Genomic DNA, 23,780 nt, shown 5'->3' on the forward strand with positions numbered 1-23,780 from the left:
ATAGGAGCGCCACACACGGCAATTCTCGCACCTCAACTCAAGGTCGGCCGTTGGAGTGTGTAATCATCCATAGACAATACGTTCGAAAAAACGTAGGTTTCTTCCTATAAATAAAGCTTCACAGACGCAGAAATATTAAACTCATATTATAATAATTATCTTGTTTCATGAATTATTATCCCACTTTGACATTTTTAAGAGTTTGGAAATGTAAAATCTATTCCTAGCGCGCGGGCCGCAGAAAAAGCGGCGGCGGGCCGCAGTTGGCCCACGGGCCATAGTTTGCCGACCCCTGGTCTAGATGAAAGCAAGAACAGCCAGCCTCAAAATGAAACAGATCTGCAGCATTACCAAGAGGTGTAAATGGCTGACATGAGATACAATTGCACTCAATAGTAACCTCCCCTGAATGAAACCACACGGCTTTCAGGATAATATTGAAACTGAAGGTTGTCATTTTTCACACCTTGCATACCTGTCTCAGTCACCATGGCAACACTGGCAGTACAGATCTGTGCATTGTGTGGCGCCTCTGCTGGATACTGAAGAGAACATTCTTCACGCCTTGTTGACAGATTCTCCAGCTCAGACTGTAATTCAAAAACCAAAAATTTCATATACTACATGAAAAGTTTCTGTAGTGTGAAGAACCATTGTATAAAATAAATCAACAGATTTCTTTTTTGACTGATTGTGTTCAATATCAGATAGGCATTTTGTCAGTTTCTTTGTTTACTTAATGACATTACTGAATTACAGGGACTGAAGAAAACCATGCAACACTTTAGCCAGGACAACAAACTTCTCGGCTGAAATGTTATCCTGGGACTTTACAAGCATAAACGCTCATTTTGTTCGGATCCAGTAACATCTGATTAACATACCACGGTGAATTTATTGAAAATTAGTGACATTACACAAAAGCCTTGATGCAAAATTTACTAGTGCACTTAATGAAAATTACTTCACATCAAAAGCTTGTAGTGGATAAGTCATTAAAAAAAGTGACTAGCGTGTGCGTAATGGTGAACTGTAAAGTGTGTAGATCAGCGATAGTGCTATATTACTTGTAGTTATGAGTTAAGTGTATACGTGCAATAAATCCAAACATCCAACACAAACACAATCTAACAGTCACACCCCTAAAACACTGGCAATAATAATAAAATTAACCAACCCCGCCACCAGCAAGTCTAAAAAATTTCCTATTCAGAATGTTCCACTGAACATTACTGTCGATGCATATCTGATTTCTTGGCCAAGAACTTAGGCATCTTGAATATTTTTTTAAAGGGTCTCCTCAGTTCCTCCCAAAAATGCTGGGATAGTACGTTAAAGTTGGCCATGACCACCTCCTGCCACATTCATCCCATCAGTCTCCTACTTGATGTTGTATAACCTATGCAGTTGAATAAGCAATTTTAAATAAACTAGAAACCAGTAAAATCTCTGTAGCATGGGAGCTTATGAATGACAATCATTTTTGTTTCCTGTTTTAACAAAGCAGTGTGAAATGCTATGCGCTATAAATCATATAAATAACAAAAGTATATGCAAGGTATGTCCCAAAAGTCATGAAATATATTTCTTTCCCGTGCTCCTACTGGTCGGAGCGCGCTGGAAACGGTTGGGTTAGGGAGGGGAGGCCTTTAGCTTCACAGTGCGCCAAGGTCAGTCTGCTTGAGCATCGGAGGCGTCAGTATCACTGATTTAGTGCATCTGTGTTTTGTGACGTCACGGTGCACGATTGCGGATACTTTCGAACAACACTGGGCAGTCAAGTTCTGCACAAAGCTCAACAAAAAAGCTGCCGAAACTCACAAACTGCTTAAGCAAGCCTACAGGGAGTCTGCTCTATCATATGTGCAAGTTACAAGGTGGGTGAAGAAGTTTAAGGAGGGCCAGGAAGGAGTGGAAGATGACCCCCCGCTCTGGACGGCCATCAACAAGCCAAACCAATAAAATGTGACTCCTGTGCGTGATTTGTTGAATACTGACCATCGAATGACTGTCCGGTTGTTAGCTGACACTCTGAACATTCCAAAAACCGTTGTGCATCACATTGTTAACTGGCGGCTGCATCATGACAATGCACCCAGCCACACGTCTCTGCTCATCCGTGAGTTCCTGGCGAAGCACCACATGGCAACGCTGCCGCAGCCACCCTACAGCCCCGACCTAACTCCGGCCGACTTCTTTTTGTTCCAGAGGATCAAGACTGCACTCAAAGGATGCCGTTTTGAAAGCACTCAGGCTATCCAAGCAGCCGTGACAACAGCTTGAAATGAGGTTCCCGTCAAGGCCTTTGAGGGGGCGTACCGGGCATGGGAGAGTCGGTGGGAAAAATGTGTAGATGTTTGTNTGTTTTTACAGCATGGGAGCTCTACAAGTCTTTGTGCACTACACACTCCCAATTACACAATTACACACATGTCCGGTTCTTCTTACCGCAACTGCTGTTAGATTCCAACTCAACTCGTAGGCTGCTGGCTTGAGAACTAACTTCGGCGGCAGCTATGTGTTAACTCACTCACGCTTACTGCTCAGTCGGCTTTTATTCCGTTCGCTGTTGCCTGTTGCCCGTGTCACCAGCGTCGTTGCATGCCACGTTAGAGTAGGAAGCGGTGCAGCATCACAGTGTGAGGGGGGGGGGAGGGCTGACTCACCTGCTACATCGCCGCTGGCAGGGGGGTGGGGGTATCCTCCATTGCGCAACATGTCACAATATATATTTCATGACTTTTGGGACACACCTTGTATGAAGCTGTAACTAGCTGAAAAAGAGAGTGAAGGACGAAAATCTGTAGCACTGTTAAGACTGTATTCAGTAGAATATTGTAACATGAAAACTTTTATGTAGGGATAGTTCCAATTCGCAACTAATGTAGAAAGCGGCTCCATGCTTAAATCTGTTAAAAGTCTGCTTCAGAATGTCATCCTAGTCTATAATTCTACAGTGATGAAGGAAACAGAATTTAATGAGCATAAAGACCAAGGAAAAGGCATAAAGGAATGTCTCCCCCCCCAAATACATGCATACAAAACGAAATGCCAAAAATTACTATGCAAGTTCAAATAGAGAGGAAAAAAGGGTAAAGGTATCCCTGTAACAGGACATGGAAGCCCACATGGTTGTGAGACGCTGAGGTTCCCACACTTTTGAGACAACCGGCTCACAGATGGCAGTGAGGTTGTCAGCCTTATGTGCCGGTCGTCCTTTACCCCAGGAAGATTCCTGGTACTCATTTGTGTTACAGGCTAAGTCAACCCCAGGGCCATAGTATGGCCAGGATTAGGTCAATTAAAGAAATCCAATGACCTCACTGGGAATCAAACCCATGACCTTCTGGCTTGCAGCATAGAGCCTCTACCAGCAATGCTACTGCGTGCCCTTGCTCGAATAGAGAATAAATACAAAACTATGTAACCAGTACATATGAGTTACTGATTGACCTTCTGCAATCTGCTAAGCCTGGATGCAAAACAATGAATTTACACTCGTCAATGCTTCCTACAATTCAGTCATAAAACTGTGATACTAAACTGGAAAGGAATCCAGGTCTGGAAGCTCTTGGTTTCAAAGACATCTATATTTTTAAAAATGTTTTGTTCATGACACAGAGCATATACCCACTCTGTCCAAAAAGTATCTGACCTTGGGCCAGGAAAACAAAGTTCTGTATCTGGGTGGTTACAATACCTAATCCCCTTCAAAGTAGGCCCCTCGTGACTCCACACACTTAGCCCAGCGATCCTTCCATCGCTGGAAGCAATTCTGGAAGGCTTCTTTTCGAATTGCGCGCAGCTGCGCCGTTGCGTTCTGTATGATGTCCTCGCGGCTGTCAAAATGGCAGCCTTTTGGTGGTGTCTTCAAACTCAGGAACAGCCAGAAATCACAAGGAGCCATGTCAGGAGAGTAGGGAGCCTGGCGAACCTGCGGAATGCCATGCTTGGCCAGGAAACCCTGGATCACGTGCTATGAATGAGCTGGGGTGTTGTCATGATGCAGCTGCCAGTTGCGTGCGTCCCACAGCTCCGGTCTCTTGTGCTGAACTGCATCACGAAGATGGCGGAGGACTTCTTGCTAGTATTCCTTATTGACAGTCTGGCCTAGTGGTGCGTACTCATGATGCACAACACCCCAGTAATCGAAGAAAACAGTCAGTATCACCTTCACATTGCTCCGGTTGTGCTCTTTTGGGCCTCGGGGATGTTGGATGCTTCCATTGTGACCCCTCGACCTTGGTTTCCAGGTCATATCCGTACACACATGACTCGTCACCAGTGACCACAGTCTTCAGGAACTCAGGATCCCTGTTGGTGCACTCCAGCATGTCCTGCGCGACCTCAAGGTGGAGTTGTTGCTGCTCCGGCGAAGCAGCTTGGCCACAAATTTTGCTGCCACTCTTCGCATGCCCAAATCCTCAGTTAAAACTGTGTTTGTGGAACCTCTGCTGATCCCAACCTCATCAGCAACTTCACAGATGGCCAAACAACGGTCCTCCATGATCAGTGTCCGCACGTTTTCACTGACATCAGCAATGACGGTCTCCTGGAATGCTGCTGACTGTCCGCCGACATATGGCCATGTTCAAAGTGGTTGAACCACTCTTTAATTTGAGTGACCCCCATTGCATCATTGCCGAAAGCCTGCTGAATTTTGCGAATTGTTTCCGCTTGGGTATCCCCAAGTTTCTGACAAAACTTAATGCAGTATCGCTACTCCCAGAACTCTGTCATCTTGAGCGAAATGATGTGACGAACACGCGTTACACCACTTCGCTATCTGGCAGCCACAGACACATCCGGCAGTGTTGCGAGTCAGCAAAAAATCAAGCATGCGCATGAAAGTCCTTTCTACCACTACGCTCAGTTTCCCCACCCCTTTGGCCATTACATACAGCGGAAAAAAATAGTCGGGTACTTTTTGGACATATGGTATGGTGGGCTAGAATGCAATGCTTGAATTAATTATTCTTTTACACATTTTCAGTTGTAGAATTTGTAAATATACCTGAATCCACACATAATTTTGGTGCAGTTAATAATTATGACAAATGTATTACCAGTGACTGGAATCTGGTAGGCATTCTTCTACCACTTACAGGCATGTAATTTTATTGCACTGGTTAATGTTGAAGCTTGGCGAAAAGAATTGTGTCTAAAACATCTTTGGGGGTGTTTAGTCATCAAAAAATGCTGCATAATATTACATCTTTAGAATGTCAGCAGATTGGGAGTATAACTTTCTAATACAATTACTCTTCAACAAATATCAATAGAATCTTATCAAGCATGAAAATCAATGTTTCTAAGAGGCTAGGCTACTCGTAGCCTGCTGTGGTGAGAAGAACACAGTGTGACGTGTTGCGCTATGGAGGACACCTGCCTTTCTCCCCAATGGTGACTTGGTATTGGAGTGCTGTCGTTACTATGGCAACAGGCAAGTCAACACTCCTTCCCCTACCCGGCCGGCGGTGATGTAACACTTTCGGAGTGTTGCTGTTGCTACAGTAATAGGCCAGTCAACACCCCTTCCCCCATGGTGATGTAACACGGGATGCCGCAGTTGCTACGTAGCCATAAACAACTCCCGGCAGCAAAGCCCAGCAATGCCGGTAAACAAGCGACTAGGCAACAAGGAAGCAAGGTGTTTTCCCATTGTCCGGTTGAGGGTTTATAAGAGAACTACACTGCCTACAAAGTCAGTTGAAACGTAGCAGCCGCCAAAGACAGTTGGAATCTAGCAGCTGTAGCGGAAAGAAGAATACCGGAATGTGTGACTAGAAGTGATAGCATGAGAAGCAGATGCTTGGCTCATAAGTGAAGTAATTGGGAGTGTGTAATACAGTGACACTGGTACAGCTCCCGTATCGTACAGTGAATACGTGTAGACTACTGAAGACAGGGTGAATAGAATGTGTGTGTAGGGTTTGTAAAGTGCGGAAACCCGTAAGAGTGTTATAATTAACTGTAGCCAAGTGGGTTGTTAAATAAACCAATTAACAATCTGAACAGCGTCTTCAGTAACCAAAACATGTTACAATATCATGGAGCAGATGTGTGTCTCCCACTGTCTTGAAGTATACATTCTAGGTTATTCTCAAGTTTCTTTAACTAATTCTATTCCATGTACTTAGGTGAAGTTCAGTCCATGCAGTGTCTGACAGCAAGGCAATATAACTGCATACACATTGAAGTATGTAAACTATGGACATATAAGTGTTCGTTCAGAAAGGCCTTGTAAAAACTGTTGAAGGCTACAGTGCACTAATACTTTGGGTCTCTGGCGATGGCTTAATTAGAATGGACCAATCCTGAAGACATTTGGGATTAGCAGAAACTGTGCTACAGGTGCCTTTTCAAATTATGAGTTCTTTTCACCCCTTTGGCGCTACAGCCCCAATTTTGGTCTTTGTCTACCTCCATGAAACTTTCCGTTTCACTTTGGTATACTAGAGCTTAGACATTTCGTAGGACTCCTTGGGCGGGTGATCAGCTCGTCAAGGATCTATTCCTGTACATAAAACATAGAAAAACACACATACACAAACATACACCAAACAACCATGCAGTAATTGAGACTCAAGTCCACGATCCTGGCTTACAAGTGAGCAAAGACAGTGCATGCCTCAGAACGCGTGGCTACCATGACCAGCAAATTAAGAGTTAGGAGGTGACAGGGTAGGCTGAAGGAGTTCTAAGTAACACAGAAGAGAAGTGGTCTCTGCCCATTTAAAGAAAAGATCCTCTGCTGTCTGAGATTTAACTAGCACCTGACATAAGAAAGAATGAAAGTTAACAATCGTATTTCAATGTTCAGTGCACACTGCAGAATTCAGACATGTCTCTAATGGGACACCCCCTTAACTCCCAGTTTTGCACGGCCAACCATGAATGAAGCCAAAATGTAACCACAACAGGCTGTGAAGTGCAACTGCAATGCTTCTGGAACCTTACCTGGGGAGGGGGGAGCAGAAAAGAGAGTTGTAAAAAATACCAAGTATAAGAGAGTATTTTGAAACTACTCACATCTCTATCCTTGTTGACATTCCATCGAGACTTTGCAAGCTGCCGCAAGGCTTCTTTCACAATATTATTTCTCACATTCTGTGCAGTAGATTTGTCTGTTTCTGCCAAGGTGAAATCTAACTCCAGTTCTGGTATAGGAACACGCCAATACTGGAATGTATTAAAAGCTTCTACGCTGTTTAAAGTGCTGCTTTCTACATGGATGTGGGCCTGGTCTTCCGACTCACTTACACACAGCTGCTGCAGGTTTGGGTTGCTGGAGCCAGTCTCTACTATCTGTCCTGAACTCCCTATTGTATTCTGTTCTCCAGTACTAGAGCTTTCATCACTCAGACATCCTTCTTCTACTGTTAAACCTGTTTCTGAGGTACTAGAGCTTTCATCACTCAGACATCCTTCTTCTACTGTTAAGCCTGTTTCTGGAGCCCATCTTACCTCTGCAATCTCCTCTTTAACACACTCTCCTTCCACAGTATCTCTTACTCGAACTTCAGAAATGTTATCGACCACCGAATATGCATCAGTGCCCACTGTCCTCTCATCACACGCACTTGGAACCGATATGCATTTATTTACTGTTGAGCATTGCACTAAAGAATTCACACCGCTCTCTACATCACAGCAACTTGACTCTTCATCACCAAAATAATCATATATCACAGACATTTCAGTATCTTCGCTGCTTTCATCTGCATGACTTGAAATCTCACCCATGTCTCTATTTACATTGTAATTAGTGTCATTTGGGTTTAAAGTGCCTGGGCCACAATTGAATTCCGGAAGAAACTTGGTACAATCAACGCCAGACACACCAAGGGGTACCAACTGGCTGGAAAAGAAAAACAGTATTGATACTATATGTACATAATCTGAAGTTAAATGCAATCAAGTCAGCTTGGGCAACTGGCCATGCTGACAGGGGACAAAGTTTGAATGTTTTGGTAAATGGTCTTTGCCTTCAATGCCATGAACTGTGAGGAGCAACACAAACTGGCTGATATACAGCAAAATTCCTACTTAACAGATCTCTCCCCAAGAGATCTGCACTAAATTCAGGTTATGCAAGATTACCCCCCACAGTATGCATGTTCTCTATGACTTACCGCATATAACTGCGACAAAATAACCTCTTTATATAAGTAATTCAGAACTGTTTCTATATAAATAAAATTACACATATAAAAGGTAAAGTTGTCCCATTAAGCACTACATCATGAAGGCATATGGGGGAGTGAATATATAGATCCACATTTGCTTGACCTGGGCACTAATTGCAGGTGAGTGGTCAGCTTCACGCCCCTGGTACTCATTTGACAGGAGGCTGGGTGGGCCCCACAGCCGGTCTGGACAATGTGGAGAAGATAAAATTCTTGCTTCCACCATGAGTTGAACTCCGACCTGTCATCCAGCATGTAGCCAGTTACTATACTGACTACACCATCCCAGCTCTATTATATGGGTGTCTAAAACATCTTTGATGGTGTATGACCAGATAGTGTTATTAGAAAGTTTCTAGATTCTATTTTTGGTCCATGATTGGAACCAAAAACGCCATACTGGAGTGAACATAAATTACTTTCTTCCATAACGATGCCTATTCAAGGTATGCTGAATGCTTAAAGTTGTTTAGTGGGATAAAACTTAAAGTTTACTGCCCCAAGGCTGAAGGCAGTGCTGCATGCCACTGGTTCATCATCTGACAACACAACTGACCTGTCACTCTTGAAATAAAACATAGAAATGTCACTTTATTTTGCACTGGCCTAACTGTTATTGCCAGTGCCAATTAACAAACTTGAAAAATGTTATTCTATAATAATATTTTCATCTTTAGGTAAAAGTGTATCGCCATTTCCAGTATGAATTTATCTTAATACTTACTGAATATGCATATTTCATCAATGACATATCAAGAGACCAATATACCGATTGCAAAGAAATGGGCATGGATGAAGAACAAGTTTCATGTTGTTTTTATTGGTGTAACCTTAGCTTGTAAACAATGTAAGGCCTGTGGAACACTTTGCACATAGACATGTGGACCTTGCCAAGGGTGCAGGGATACTTGGGGATAAATGAAGATGCAAAGGAACACAAGAGGCTACCTAAGGGCCCAGAGTAATATAACTTTAATAGTACTGATTCCAACTGTAATTAACTAAACCCATGCACACAACACAACCACCACTTCTAAAAACATCCACAACCAATCAAGTAACTTCACTAGTACAATTAAGTTCAGACCTGTATTCAAAACCATCAGGGCCCAATATCACAAGCTTGCCATTTTGATTATAGGATAATCTTATGATACTGGGATCTGCAAATGTTGAAATAAAAGGTCCCAGGGTCTTATAGGCAAACAAGCGCACCCAACGACATTGGTCAACCAGCAAGTTGGCAAACACAGGTGCAAGACTCTTTTTTCTTGTCTGTAAAGTGCATGTACAAGACACGGACATGAAAACCTCTGCACATGCCTTGCGCACTCCCCATATCTCATCTCCACACAGGTCCAAAAACCGAGCAAGCTGAAACAATAACGTAAATATCAAGAGATGAAAATGGGTTAAGCACACAGTATGTTCATTGTAATGTTAATATTGCAATTAAATGCATTTTTAAGCTTTTCTTCTTCAAAGCACATTAATTTACATACAAATGAACATGAGATGAGTGAGCGTACATGCATCATTTGTTTCAGAGTATCTTGTTACATGCAGCTATTCTGGTTATTTGGAGAAATTACCATATATTTTCATATAATTAATTTCTTGATGTGAAAATATAAAATGAAAATAAATCTGTGTATATTTCATGTATCCCACTGTTGCACATAAAATACAATATCAACGCACAACTCATTATAATAGTACCTCAAAGGAATAGCAGCTGGTAAAAAATGACAGCTTGAAGAAAGCAGGAAGACATTAGATTATACCTGATACTGTGTGGTTTGTGAGTACCCCCCCCCCCTCATTTATTACACCTAATGTAACATAGCAGTTATTCAAAAAATTATTTCAAATTGAAGAACTGAAATCCTTTAACTGCACGGATCCGATGTCGAGTCTAGCTCCTTTTACACAACACCTAGGCACACACATCTCCAATTTCAAATCAGAAGAGGTAACATAAAACACATGTTCATTGTAAAACACCAAGAATTCTCATACCCTTGCACCAATTGTTTACAATATGTAAGAATCATGGGGTCCATCTTAAGTGTAGTTCTTTAGCTGTGCACTGTGCCTAGGAAAGTAGATTTCAAGGGGTTACAATGGAACAATAATGTAGTGTAAAAGTGCATTCCATTGTACTAGGTGGTTCAAATATGACCAGAAAAAAAACCGCACATAATTGCCAAACACTTACTTGCACATGTCAGTCTTTAACGTACTCCCCTCTGGAGTCAACACATTTCTTCCAACGTTATGGAAGGATCCTGATGCTCTTCTCAAAAAAGGCTTGTGGTTAGCGGCATGTCCACTCCCGAACTGTCTGGATGACGGTGGCGTCGTCCACAAACTGCATGCCTTGCAAGTCAGATTTGAGTCTTCCGAACAGGTAGAAATCACTTGGGGCCAAATCGGGACTGTACAGCGGATGTGTCAGAAGGTTACATTTCAATTTCCGAAGGGTTTTCATTGTTGTTTTGGCCGTATGGGGGCGTGCATTGTCTTGAAGGAAGGCTACCCGCTTTCCACCTGTCTTCCGCTTGGATTGGATATTCCTCCAAGTTCCTTGATAGTGATGCGCCTATTCTCACGAATAAGCACGCTTGCATGATCAATGTTCGGCTCGGTGATGGATATTCGCGGCCAACGATCATGCGGTTCATTCTCCATGCGCTCTCCGCCCTCTCTGAAGCACTTACACCACTCAAACACATGGGTCCGTGAGAGACACTCTTAGCCATACTGTTGTTGGAGTATGTGGTGAATTTCAGTGGACTGGACATTTTCTCCAACGAGGAATTTGATCACAATGCGTTGTTCCACGCTCCGTGGTAGCTTCTGTTCTCATCACTCTAGCAACTTCCAGACAGGACTGAACAGGTTCTAACCCTAACAGGAGGGAGGGTGGAGGTTGTGGCTTCACTCTTGCAAGGTCGCACAGCTGCTTCAAAGTGCAGCTTGTTTACAAAAAAATCAGTCCCGGTCATATTTGAACCACCTTGTAAGTACCCAAATGTACCAATGTCATATGTAGAAAGGTAAAGCCATCCCTGTAACGGGCCATGGAGGCCATTATGTTTGTGAGATGTCGAGGGTCCCACATTTTCCAGAGAACTGGCTCACAGATGGTGATGAGGTTGTCAGCCTTAGCCACCGGCTGCCCTTTACCCCCACCCCAGGAAGATTCTTGGTACTCATTTCTGTTAGAGGTGGAGTCGACCCCTTGGCCATAGTGGGGCTGGAAGTGTTAGGTCAATTAAAAAATCCAATGGCCTCATCGAGATTTGAACCTGTGACCTTTGGCTTGTAGCACAGTGCCCCATAACTGGCCTCCATATCCATCTGCAAATATGGCAGTAAAACTAACTGTGCTACAGGTTATCACACTGGACATCCATAATGTTTAAAGTAAGTACACTAACATTATGGTGGAGAATCCTTATTGAGAAGCTAACAGTTCCCCACTTGGTCAAGAAAACCCTTGCATTTTATGAACCTTAAGATTCATTATGATGTTAAGAAACAGCCCACCACTGGACCCTGCCCAAAGCCAAATGAATGCAGTCCACATCTTCACACCCTTCAATGTTTAACACCTGGGAATGGGAAATTTTAGACACCCCAGTACTATGGGGCTTGCAGATATGCGCATGTTATTCGTCTAAAGGTGAGACATCTCAGTTCACAACCACACAGAACAAATGGCAATTGTACTTTTATTTATCTCTGATCTTTAGTGTTTCAGAAAGTGCAGCAAACTTGACTGAAAACTTAAAACAGATTTACCAAATACTTACAAGGACACTTTCAGTAGATTCTGTTCCAATGACGGCACAAAATTCACCAAAGTTAGCAGCACACGCTTTGCGAACATAGAATACTGGATCACTACATGCAGCAGCAAAATGACTCAGGAACAACCGCTCTGTGGAACTGCGGCCAATCAGTCGTGCCATCTTGCTCATTAGCTGTAAAACATGGTTTAATCCACTATTAGTCTGCACAGAAATGAATATCTTGACACTTTAAAGGAAACTGCCAACTGAAAGGGACTATGGTTATAACCAGCAGAATATTTCAAAGATTTTCAGGCGTGTTTGAAAGAAATAATTTAATGAGATAGGCATTTTATTATGTTAAGCTGATGAATAAACTAAGCTCTTGTCACGAATGTTAGTTCCTTCATCAAGAGCCTTCTCTTCCAATTACATTACTTTTCATCATTACCAAAATTTATTTGGCACCTGTGCGAGTTTCTCGCATTAAGGGCTTGCTTATGGCCTACAGACAGGTTAAACAGGTCAGTTCAAAGAAAATATTAGTTCATCTGCAATATGACCAGCACATGCAGAGAATGCAGTGTACAGTATCCCTTTGCGCTCATCAAAGCTGGCTGTGATATGAAACAAATAATGACATATCATAGCCACTCTGATGGGAGCAACTGGACATAATCTTTGCAGGAACCTGCCGCAGTGAGACGTTCTGGAAGGCAACAGTTTTCTCCCATATTAACATCACATTATAATAGGCCGCACCATAGCTCAAGTGGTTATCGCTGGCTTCCCACCATGGCGGCCCGGGTGCGATCTCGGGTCTGGTCAATTGGGATCTATGGTGGACAAAGTGGCGCTGAGGTGGGTTTTCTCCAAATACTTCGGTTTCCCCTGCCAATCTTCAGTCCACAAAAATTCTCCATCATCATAATCACCCATGGCAGGCTACAATAGGGCAATCAGTGACCTCTGTGCTGAGTGGACACAACTGGACTGCCACCCCCACTAAGCAAAACATCACAAATCTCCCACCATTCATCGCAATATAATTTAACAATATGGATGATCTGAAATGCTGATTCAATACTTATTTTGATGTATATTACTAATGCGAGTGTGTTGGGCACTGCTTCGAGTACCGCTCATCAAAGCTGGCTGTGATATGATGCATATCATGTGACATATCACAACAACTTCGTGAGTGGCACAGCACAAGCTCCCCCTTCAAATTTCTGTTGATGCAGCATCAGGGCTGTCTATTCCCACAGCCCAACTCGTCAAAAATGGCTGTGATATGACATATATCCACACATCACAACCATTTTGACTCTCGGGCCACAGGCATTTGCTGTAGACTGTGATGCAAACTGCACGTACACTTTATACCATGGCCACCTGGGTTCAAACTCTTTCAGACAGCAAAATTATAAAATATCAATGAATTTTCTCCTGATAAAAGAGAAAATAATACCATCTCTCTAAATTGTTTTCAACGTCAGTGTCGTGGGCAAACATCCATCTTTACAAGAGTAATGTCTATATTTATCTCAGTAGTAACAAGTCAAAGTGGGAAAAAGATCTATATGTTGCCAAACAGGGGGATCCTGAGATTTTATACATGATCAGGAAAATAATCACATAAGTAGGTACTGTACAAGACCGTAATCTTGAAATTTGCAGGGCAAGGAATTGGAATAGAAGAGGAAGGGACATAAACAGACTTATCTACTATGCTGTACTGTAGTATAGTATTTGTTCACAGCATACTGGTCATTAGTGAAGTAGTATGCTTGCAAAGAGCCACTATAGAGTAAGAAGTGGATGTTTCTGCTTAGGCAGTACTTGCTGATCCATGCTGTCTACAGTACCTTTAGCACTTCCCAACCTTCTCTATTCAAGGTTAATGGGTAATCTTTTCTTTGAAGGTTAGCAGCTGGGACAAGAAAATTAGAACTCACCTCCACCTAATGCATTCCAGACTTCAGCACTAGATGGAAGTAAATGGTGAACTTCATTCCTGTGCACCATCCTTAATCTTTGGGACAGAGGTCCCAGCCAACAACAAATACCAAACATTTTGTGAGACTGCATAATTTTTTCTCTGCAAAATATAAGCTGTATTACTCTTTTCCATTTCATTACACTGAGAAATCCATATTTTAACAATAACAACCAAATACCACATACAATGAATTAATTACCTTAACACATTTAAACTTAGTCTGCAGACAGTTCCAAAACACTAGCTCATCAAAGTGGCTGTGATATGAGTACTGAATATCAACATTTCACAACCAAATTGATGACTAGGCCCTTGGAATACATACATACCAGAACAAATTTTCTTCTGATGCTCGTGTGAAGATGACTAAGGAACAACTTTCTGCTCATCAAAGCTGGCTGTGATAGTGAGATTTACGAACGCTATGACAAACCAGCTTTGATGCGAGAATCTTGTCCACTTGTCTCTGGGCCACTGCTGTAACTGCTGTTGATGAGAGTCAAAGCCACATGAAAGACAAGGTAGTGAGATGCAAGATCCAAAACCAACATCTCACTACCCATGTCTTTCACTTGGCCCTGACCACACTCATGCTGTAAGATGGACATGCTTCTGCAAACACATTATTAATAGTGACAACTGTAGGATTAATACAAATCAGTAGCCCAAAAACCATGGTTTATTAAATGCTCTCATCAATGCATGGTTTAAACAAGGTTATATAAGAACAACTACATCCTGAATTAGGAGCCGGGATAGCATAGTCGGCATAGCGAGCTATGGGCTGGGCAACCAAGGGGTTGGAGGTCAAGTGCTGGTAGGGTCAAGAATCTTCTCTCCCCCATGTTGTCCAGACTGGCTCTGGGGACGACCCAACCTCCTATCCAATTGGTACTGGGGGCACCCCCCAGGGGTAAAGCCGACCACTCACCTCCAGTGAGTGCCAAGGTGAAGAAAATGTGGATCTATACATCCACTCCCCCATACACTTTCATGACATAATGCTTAATTAGTTAAGCATGGGGACAACTTTACCTTTTCACATCATGAATTAAGAAGGTGGTTTTAGCTTGCCTGGAGAGAATGACAACTCCGTCACAGCAACTGTTCGACATACCGAGAATCAAACCTGCGACCTCCATAACTGAGGTAGCAGTGCTACCCTCTGGATCACGATATTGGTTTGAAGAAACTCAAGATACCTTATATAGAGGTTGTTCCACAAATGAATTAAGTTCCTTCTAAGGATGCATTATAGGTAGGTTTCACAATTTCACAGTTTTGCTGAAAACTTCTCCACTGCAGAGATGTAAGGTTATGAAGTCTGCCCCATTTCAGTGATTTTTTGGGGGGGAGTCATCTGAGTGAGTTTAGTATCTACTACTACAGAGAAAGCACCTGAAATGGCTTCCACTAACCACTATGCAGCTTTCTGCATAATGCATAAGGGATTCCTGTGGATTCCAATATTCTTGGTGTCCCATACATGAAACTTTGGCAGTGTTTCAACATAAAAGGCACCAAATTTATGTCAGGTGATGGCAGCTGTTGGACCTCTCCTCTCATCTGAGAGCAGGACCCACTTAAAACCACATAAATGGTCATGAGTCCCAACAGGTTTTGAAATCAAAAATGACCATGCTGCCACAGGCCAACAGCATATTAATGCTCTGTTCGCTAGGTCAGGTGAATGTGCCAGCCATGCCATGGGCCCTCCATGTCTTATCTATGGGTACTACGTCCTGTGCCTGGTAAAAGAAATGGACAGAGGTTCTGGCTAACAGAACACTGTTCTTCAGTTGCAGTAATGTAGGACCTGTGAAATGAGCTCGCAAAACATAGCTATCAATAGTAGTATCATCCTACGGGCCAATTCGTACATTAAGTGAACACTTACGCTAATGCCTTGTGACTCCCATAATGTTTGGGTGCTCCTCTGTCCAAGTGTGCACAGTGACCCTGTCTCATGCAAAACATGCATCACTCATCCATGACGAGAACAGGGCTGTTTATGAACTGTTAATATAACCACCAACAGACTCAATATGCACCACCCAGCAACCCAAAATCTTGCACTCACTGCAATGGTTGGGGGTTACAGGCAACGCATGCAAGATACAATATGAAGAGGTATGGCTCCACTATTCTTAACCCTTGCACTAGACGGAAGTCATATAGGGGACATGAGCGCAGGCATTCCTTAGGCATCATGCACAGAACTGAATAAGCGCTGCTTCCTCTTTACAAATACTGAAGTAACATAAAACAGTCTGGCCTATGTTGCATCGCAACTAGATATATCAGTAACAAACAAGTTTCCAGGAAGACTGTCAAAATCTTTCGGGCTCTGTAACTTACTTACAGTATGCTCCTGGAAGGAATGTACTATTTTTTGGAACACCTATGTGAAAAATGGTGCTGCATAATGCTACAGTTCCACACAGAAGAACTGTACACACATTAAGACAGGGTTAGAAGATCTGAATGTAGACAAAAAGGATGAAAGCTAGCTTCACATCTGTCACATCTCACATGGGTGATCAGGGGTTTCAAAACAATCCACACAAATTACCACAAAACTCCAGCAACTGAAACCAGTGGCCATCTGTGAGCAACATGCTCCCCCAATCACAACCCACAACTTACTTAAGGGTAACCACAAAGTAAAACATCTACAGATTACACCATCATACAACTGAAGAACTGAAGGAAAATATCTGAAGGGACGTTTATACCATTTCCCAACACCGTAACATGTGAAGGTGAACTTATATGGAGGTGACAATGGGCATGCAAGAACAGAGAGCATTTCCAGCAGCTGCTGTAATCTGGGCAGGTTCAGGTTGCAGGCAGTCGATTCCACTAGAAGTCAGAATCTGAGAACCCCAATCTGCTGGGAGGAGCATTTGCCTCTTTTGCTCAAAGGGTTCAATATGTGGTGGGTTTGAAAAAATCTCACTGTACAATGAGCTACCCAAAATTGCGAATGAGACATTCCACCAGCACTAACAATGCACTCACTTCATGCACTGTGAAAAGAAAAAATAAAGGTGTATATGCAGAAACTTGCATTATGCTGATCTTACCGCAACAGCTCCAGTGTGGAATTCCACTGGGTGACCCATCTCTGTCAGCTTAAGTATCATAGGGCATACTTTCTGCTCTACTTCGCTTTGCCCCACCAGATCCTGTTTCACCAGCAAGAGCAATGCGGCTTGTGACATCTTGCGGACCTGTTAAAATACAGCAGTGCTACTATTCCTTTCTATTGTACACAATGATGCAGCAGAACCTATAAAATGAGACCAAAACAAATGGATGGCTGTCCTTACTTGTACTGATCCTGGCTGAAAATCACTATAAAATTACTTAAGGTTCTGCATCCCTTTTCGAAAATAGTATCTGGATCATGGGATGCAACTCATTACCCAACCAGTCCACATATTCCCTTGAAGTAATTCGGCCATGAAAAATACTGTACCATGATACTGCTTCCCAAACCATCACAGAACATCCCCATATTTCACTGTTGGAGCTAGGCATTCCGGATTGTAGGCTACCTTGGGTGTTCTTCAAACGTAAACTTTTCCTGATGTAGGGAACAGTGTGAAGGATGACTTATCTGACCCACGTATGCCCTTCCAGTTGTCTGATGTCCAGGTTTTATGGTCATGATACCATCTTCTACACATCTCAGCATTACCTTTAGTAATCAGTGGTTTTGCAATTGCAGTCCTACCATGGATATTGGATTTGTGAAGCTCACAGGAGTTGTGTGATTTTTCAAAACAATCCTTCTAAATGTGCAACGATATCTACAAACAAATTCTATCCCTCAGTTTCTTAGGGTTTCCATTATTTTGTTCACCCCCCTTGTATTTCGCCAAACTTCAACTTTATTTTTACAATGAGGCTTTCTGAGAACAGCAGCAAAGTTAACTTAGAACTTAGAAATCCAGTAAACAAAAAATGACCAGAAACATTTTATAAGATGTTCAATTAATAGCTGCACTCCTGCTGTGCCACTCACAAAACTGTGATACATCACACAATACAGTACATCATCAAATCTAGCTTTAATGAGCAGTGCATATGCATTTTCTAGTAGCAGGTGTCACACAGACCACAGGAAATGCTGGCATATTTGCCAGTGTCCTGAGCTTGGAGTCAAACCAATTACCTTCAGAAAGTGAGCTGGAGGTATTAGCACTGCACCAATACAGCTCACATGATAGGGTTTTGTATACAGAAATTTTGAGAGAGTTTAAAGGTCATTTATCCCTGTTTAACTAATTAAGCATTATACCACGAAGGCATATGGGGGAATGGATGTATGAATCCACGTTTTCTTGACTGCGGCGCTAGCTGGAGGTGAGTGGTTGCATGTGATTAATTAAACAGTAAGTCAGCCATGATAATTTGTAAAGAAATGCATTACTGAAAAATATTACAAGGCTGCAAGATTTATCATTTAGTGCCTGCATGCATGTCCAAACTACTCTGACCTTCTCAAAGCACTGATCCTGTCACAGCACAGACCCTGATGAATTGCAATTTCACTGCACTCACGATTTCTCAAATCAGATGTATGTAAACATTACAAATGTGTGTCAATGGAAGTCAAAGATGAGATGTTTTATCCCATAAATGACCTTCTGCAGCCTGGTGTTAAATTTACAACAAAATTGTGGTAGCAGCCACCCCTTCCCACGCATATTTATACATCTTTCATTCTCTGGGTAACTATACTTTCCTGTATTTGAGATGGAATCTAAAAGCAAAGAGCAAAATATATCTTACTATGTGAAGTGGTGAACTATATGGTTCCACAACCAAATCTGTTGGTATTAATGGTTTGGCATCCGTGCTTAAACATAATCAATTAATGTGGGTACAGACATTCTTACCAGACTATCATTGTCACCTAGGTGCCTGACAACCAATGGTAAGAGGTGGTCCAACACAAGGGAGCGCAGTCTGTTTTTATCTTCATGGCAGAGCATAGCAATGTGTGGCACCTGTGTCATGAGCTCGGCCCGCACAGGTGCAGCTGCAACACATAATCCGTGGTTGGTCACCATTACAACTACACACATGGTGAAATTAACAACAGATTAAATTTGGGAAATGCATGCCACCTTTCAGTTAAGATGTTCTTAATCTCCAGTTTTACTGCATGTGTGGGTTGTTTAAAACACGCCAAAATGTAACATTTGTTTTGTATGGTATTAGTGCCAAGCATTGTCTGGCAGTTCAAAGTCAGTTCTTGGCACAAAAAATGAAGAGTACTTGTTGGTGGGTAAAATTTCATGTATAAAACATCACCAACACTGTCCAGTGTGGCTGATAAATGGTTTTCTTTTCTTTAATAATTCATATTTTACGTGTTTCGGTCAGAGCGAAGGTCTTCAGAATGACATATCAATACATGTGGAAACCACTAATGCAATGTCACTGGTCACTACCAATACATACAGATACCACCATTACAATGTCACGAATATAGATTAGCCTTTAAGAATTACAGTGATGTTCATGAATTTATTAAAACATTTATATAAATCACTACAACTAGTCTATTTACAAGTATGGTTTAAAACACTCTGTTAAATCCAGAACTATAATATTGCTAGCGTGACGGATGAGGATGAACCAAGTCAAATTCATGATGAAAACCTCAGTGTGGCAGACAACGCATCCCATTTGAAAAAACCACATCTTTTCACAATGTCTGAAAATTTAGTGCATTAAGATTGCAATGCCAGGCAAAGTGGTTGTGCTCAGAAGCACATACTTACATTTTTATAACCTATTATAGGAATATTTGTGAGGTATTGTGTATAAATTTTGGTCTAATAAGCTTCTAGCTTATGAATGAATTAGCTATGTCACTGGCCTACAATTTCCTTCTCTAGACTTCTGCACAGAAGAGTCATTATATATATTTCACTTTTCTTCAACAGAAGTCCAAGAAAAACAAAATGTTTCATTTTCACAGGAATTCTCCCTTCTAGATACCACACATCTGATAAGTTCTTGGTATTATAAAAGTGAATCAGGCCAACAATATGCCATCTCCCCTGGGCAATGCATTAACAGCCACCTGTTCATCACCAGTTAGTCACCTTATGGCCGGTATTATCACAATAATCATGGCAAGAAAGAATATTTCAACTGAAAGTCAAGCATGGAAACTTAGGATCACCTGTTATTGACCTGTGGAGGATCAACACTGCTACACCTGTACCCAGTCTGAATATCTTCTAGGCCATCAGCTATCCTGGGGTTTACTCAGTCTATACAGATAAACAATACCTTCAGGCAAGCCATGACTGCCTCCCTCCAAATACTTACCTGTCATCACCCATGACTATTTGCCTGGGCAGGCTACAAAGAAAGGAAAATCTGTCGGGATAGCTAGTAATCCGATATACGCTATGACCTATTTTACTTCTCAGGACTCAATATGCTGGACCACTTTGACTCTCTTGTATAGTCTCCTCAGTCATTTAATGATACAAATACTGTTCTGGATTACCGAGTTTCTAGACTTTCTCCATTGTACAGTAGTCTAAAACAGTGCTTCTCAAACGCCGGGCCGCAGCCCAGTAGTGGGCCCTGGCATCAATTATACTGGGCCGCTAGAGGCTCTTCTGGAATTTGTCATTCATTTTCTATGCATTTTTCATTAAGAAATAATAATAGTGGAAAAATTCTGAGGAGAATAATATTTGTGTCGCGAAGCTCAGACACAGAACATCTAAATCTGTGTTGCAAATGTCAGTGACCAATCAGCAAAGAAGTATAAAGAAAATGTTTCCACTGAAACTGAAGATCAAGGCAGTCTGTATCCGGATCTCAAACCTAGTAATACTGAATACTGTTTCTTCGCAAGTTCGCATTGCAGTGTGTAAGTGCCTGTTTCGGAACCTGAGTGATTTAAATTTTAATATGAATAAGAGACAGGGGACTTACAGTGACCAATTGCCACGACCTCAATGTGTCATTTGTGCTACTGTTCTGGGAAATGAAGCTATGAAGCCATCGCGACTTACCAAACATCTCAACACAAGACATTCCGATCTAGTCAACAAACCCATTGAATTCTTTATGCGTAAAAGAGATGCACTTAAAGCAGAAAAGAAAATTATTTGCCAAGCTTCAACCACTGACACTTCACTTCTGACGGCATCCTACGTAGGTCGTACCGAAAGTCATGAGCAACTTTTTTTTTTGCATGCAACTTGGGAACAGCAGACGAAAGAGAGTATGGTGGTAGGTGGAATCCGCTGTTGTGTTAACTTTGAGTGTCTTGTGACGCCAATAACTTGCATCATGTGGCCAGTATCACTCCTAACAAAATGGTCGACAACGATATGTCGTTTCGCCAGCGTGCTGTCATCGAATTTCTTGTGAAAGAGTAAATCCCTGCTGCAGAAATTCACCAGACTTCAGCGTGCTTATGGAAGTGTGTGCATGGGTGCGAGCAGTGTTCGAAGATGGGTGAAACATTTTAAAGATGGGAACACCAGCACTGAAGATGAGCCTCGGAGCGGTCGTCCTCGAACAGCCTCAACTGAACGCAACAAGGAAAGAGTGGATGAGATCATTCAAGATGGCAGGTGTGTGACTGTGGACACAACAGCCCGAAAACTTGGAATAGGGCACGGTGCAGTACAGGAGATGACTGAAAACTTGGGCTATAGGAAAGTTTCTGCTCGTTGGGTCCCGTGGTTATTGACCGAAGACCACAAAGGTCAGCGAAAAGCCATCACCTCAGAACTGCTGCAGAGATATCGACACGAAGGCGATGATTTTTTGCTCTGTATTGTGACAGGTGACGAAAGCTGGTTTCACCATTTCGAGCCTGAAACTAAACGGCAGAGTATGGAATGGCACCATTTGCATTCTTCATCAAAAACGAAGGCAAAGACAGTACCATCAGCTGCGAAGTTGATGGGCACAGTCTTCTGGGATGCAGAGGGGTTTATTCTGGCCGAATTCCTGGAACCTGGGCAAACCATCAGTGCTGCTCGTTATGTCCAGACGCTGTACAAGCTCCGTCGTGCATTGCGCGATAAACGTCCGGGACGAAACATCATCCTGCATGACAACGCTCGCCCCCACGCCACTCGCCTCACATTGGAAGCAATTGCAAAGACGGGGTGGGAAATTCTTCCACACCCTTCCTTAGCCCTGATCTGGCACCCTCCGACTACCATCTTTTCGGATTTGTGAAGGATCAGCTGCGTGGACAACGTTTTGAGACAAGGGAGGCCATTCAGAAAGCAGTGCGTCAGTGTCTTCGGATGGCTGGAACGGAATTTTACACAAGGGGAATTTTCAAACTCCCACAAGGATGGGAGAAATGTGTACAAAGAAGTGGCGATTATGTGGAAAAATAAAGAAAGGTGTAGGGGGTGTATTTGGTTTGCCAATAATAAAGCATGTTACTTTATAAAAAATGTTGCTCATGACTTTCCGTACGACCCTCGTATTTAATATCACTTCAGACGGCTAAATGTAAAAAAACCACATTCCAATGGGGAAGAACTCATTAAGCCTTCTTTGATTACTGCTTGTAATGAAGTATTAGGCCAGTCTGCGGCAAGTAAAATGAAAGACATCCCATTGTCGAATGATACAGTTGCAAGGCGGATATCTGATATGGCAGAAGATACAGAAACGCAAGTCACTGGAAAAATTAAAAAATCGAAACTGTTTGCATTACAACTGGACGAATTCAGAACAGCAGTATTTTACTTACGTGTGTACTATATATTGACCATGATGAGAGTGACATGAAGGAAGACATTTAAGTGTTTCTGAATTACCTACGCACACTACCAACACTGAAATTTTCAAAGTTTTAAATGGTTTCATTGAATAGAGAGGTCTCGAATGGAAAAACTGCGTTGGAGTTAGCACTGACGGCGCTGCCTGTCTTACAGGTAGAAATTCAGGTTTGGTCACTAAAATTAAGGATATGGCGGGCAATAACTTAGTGTCAACGCATCGCTACATTCATAGGCAAAACCTGGCCTCCAAAAAAAAAAATGGCACCTGAGCTTAATGAAGTCCTGTCTCAATCTGTTAAGATTGTTAATTATATAAAAACAGTGCTTTAAATACAAGACTGTTACAAGCATTGTGCGATGAAATGGGCTCTGATCATCAAAGAGCTCTTTCTAATTGATAAGAAAAGTAACCTGTCCCATTATTTCCAGGATAAGAAATGGGTAGCTAGGCTAGCGTATCTCAGCGACATATTTTCTTATATGAACGAGTTGAATTTAAAACTTCAAGGTCCAGATGCAACAATATTTAATGCGTGGAACAAGATCGAATCATTCAAAAAGAAACTCAAACTCTGGCTTAATATGATTGCAGAAGGAAACAATGAAATGTTTCAGTCGTACTCAGATTATATTATGGAAGCAGATGATTTCTATTCACAGAATTCAGTTTCAGATATTATTGCAGCCCATTTGAAGATGCTGTTTTTGTCCTTTGAAAAATATTATCCCGAACATGAGGATCCCCGGAGGCAAAATATGTGGATTGTGAACCCTTTTGTTGAACACAAAGAGTCAGCCCTTTCCCATGAAGAAACCCTTCAACTTATTGAATTATCATCGGACAAAGGATTGGAAAGTACTTTTAATACTACGAGTAAATCGAAATTCTGGATAAGAATGAAAAATGAATATCCAAATTTTCATGAAATAGCAGTGAGGTTTCTTCTTTGTTTTTTCACCACATATCTTTGTGAAGCTGAATTTTCTGCCATGA

The 23,780-nt window shown here is 42.1% G+C and overlaps 1 protein-coding gene across 6 annotated transcripts in view; it reads right to left on the reverse strand.

Annotated features, from left to right (window-relative positions):
- Window positions 1-23,780, reverse strand: part of LOC111867191 (serine/threonine-protein phosphatase 4 regulatory subunit 1) — a 233,129-nt gene that overhangs the window by 10,445 nt on the left and 198,904 nt on the right. For 4 of the 6 annotated variants that reach the window (XM_023856794.2, XM_023856795.2, XM_023856796.2 and 1 more), the window contains 6 exons: window positions 18,896-19,038; window positions 17,075-17,221; window positions 12,008-12,178; window positions 9,277-9,563; window positions 7,033-7,861; window positions 476-590 (listed from right to left, as the gene is read on the reverse strand). In XM_023856794.2, coding sequence (XP_023712562.1) covers window positions 476-590; window positions 7,033-7,861; window positions 9,277-9,563; window positions 12,008-12,178; window positions 17,075-17,221; window positions 18,896-19,038 — 1,692 coding nt within the window. Of the gene's footprint in view, window positions 1-475; window positions 591-7,032; window positions 7,862-9,276; window positions 9,564-12,007; window positions 12,179-13,944; window positions 14,127-17,074; window positions 17,222-18,895; window positions 19,039-23,780 lie in introns of those variants that run through there. The other 2 variants (XM_023856799.2, XM_023856800.2) reach the window with 2 other exon arrangements.

Source organism: Cryptotermes secundus, unplaced genomic scaffold, assembly GCF_002891405.2.
Source record: "Cryptotermes secundus unplaced genomic scaffold, Csec_1.0 scaffold518, whole genome shotgun sequence".
In the NCBI taxonomy this organism is placed as follows: domain Eukaryota; kingdom Metazoa; phylum Arthropoda; class Insecta; order Blattodea; family Kalotermitidae; genus Cryptotermes; species Cryptotermes secundus.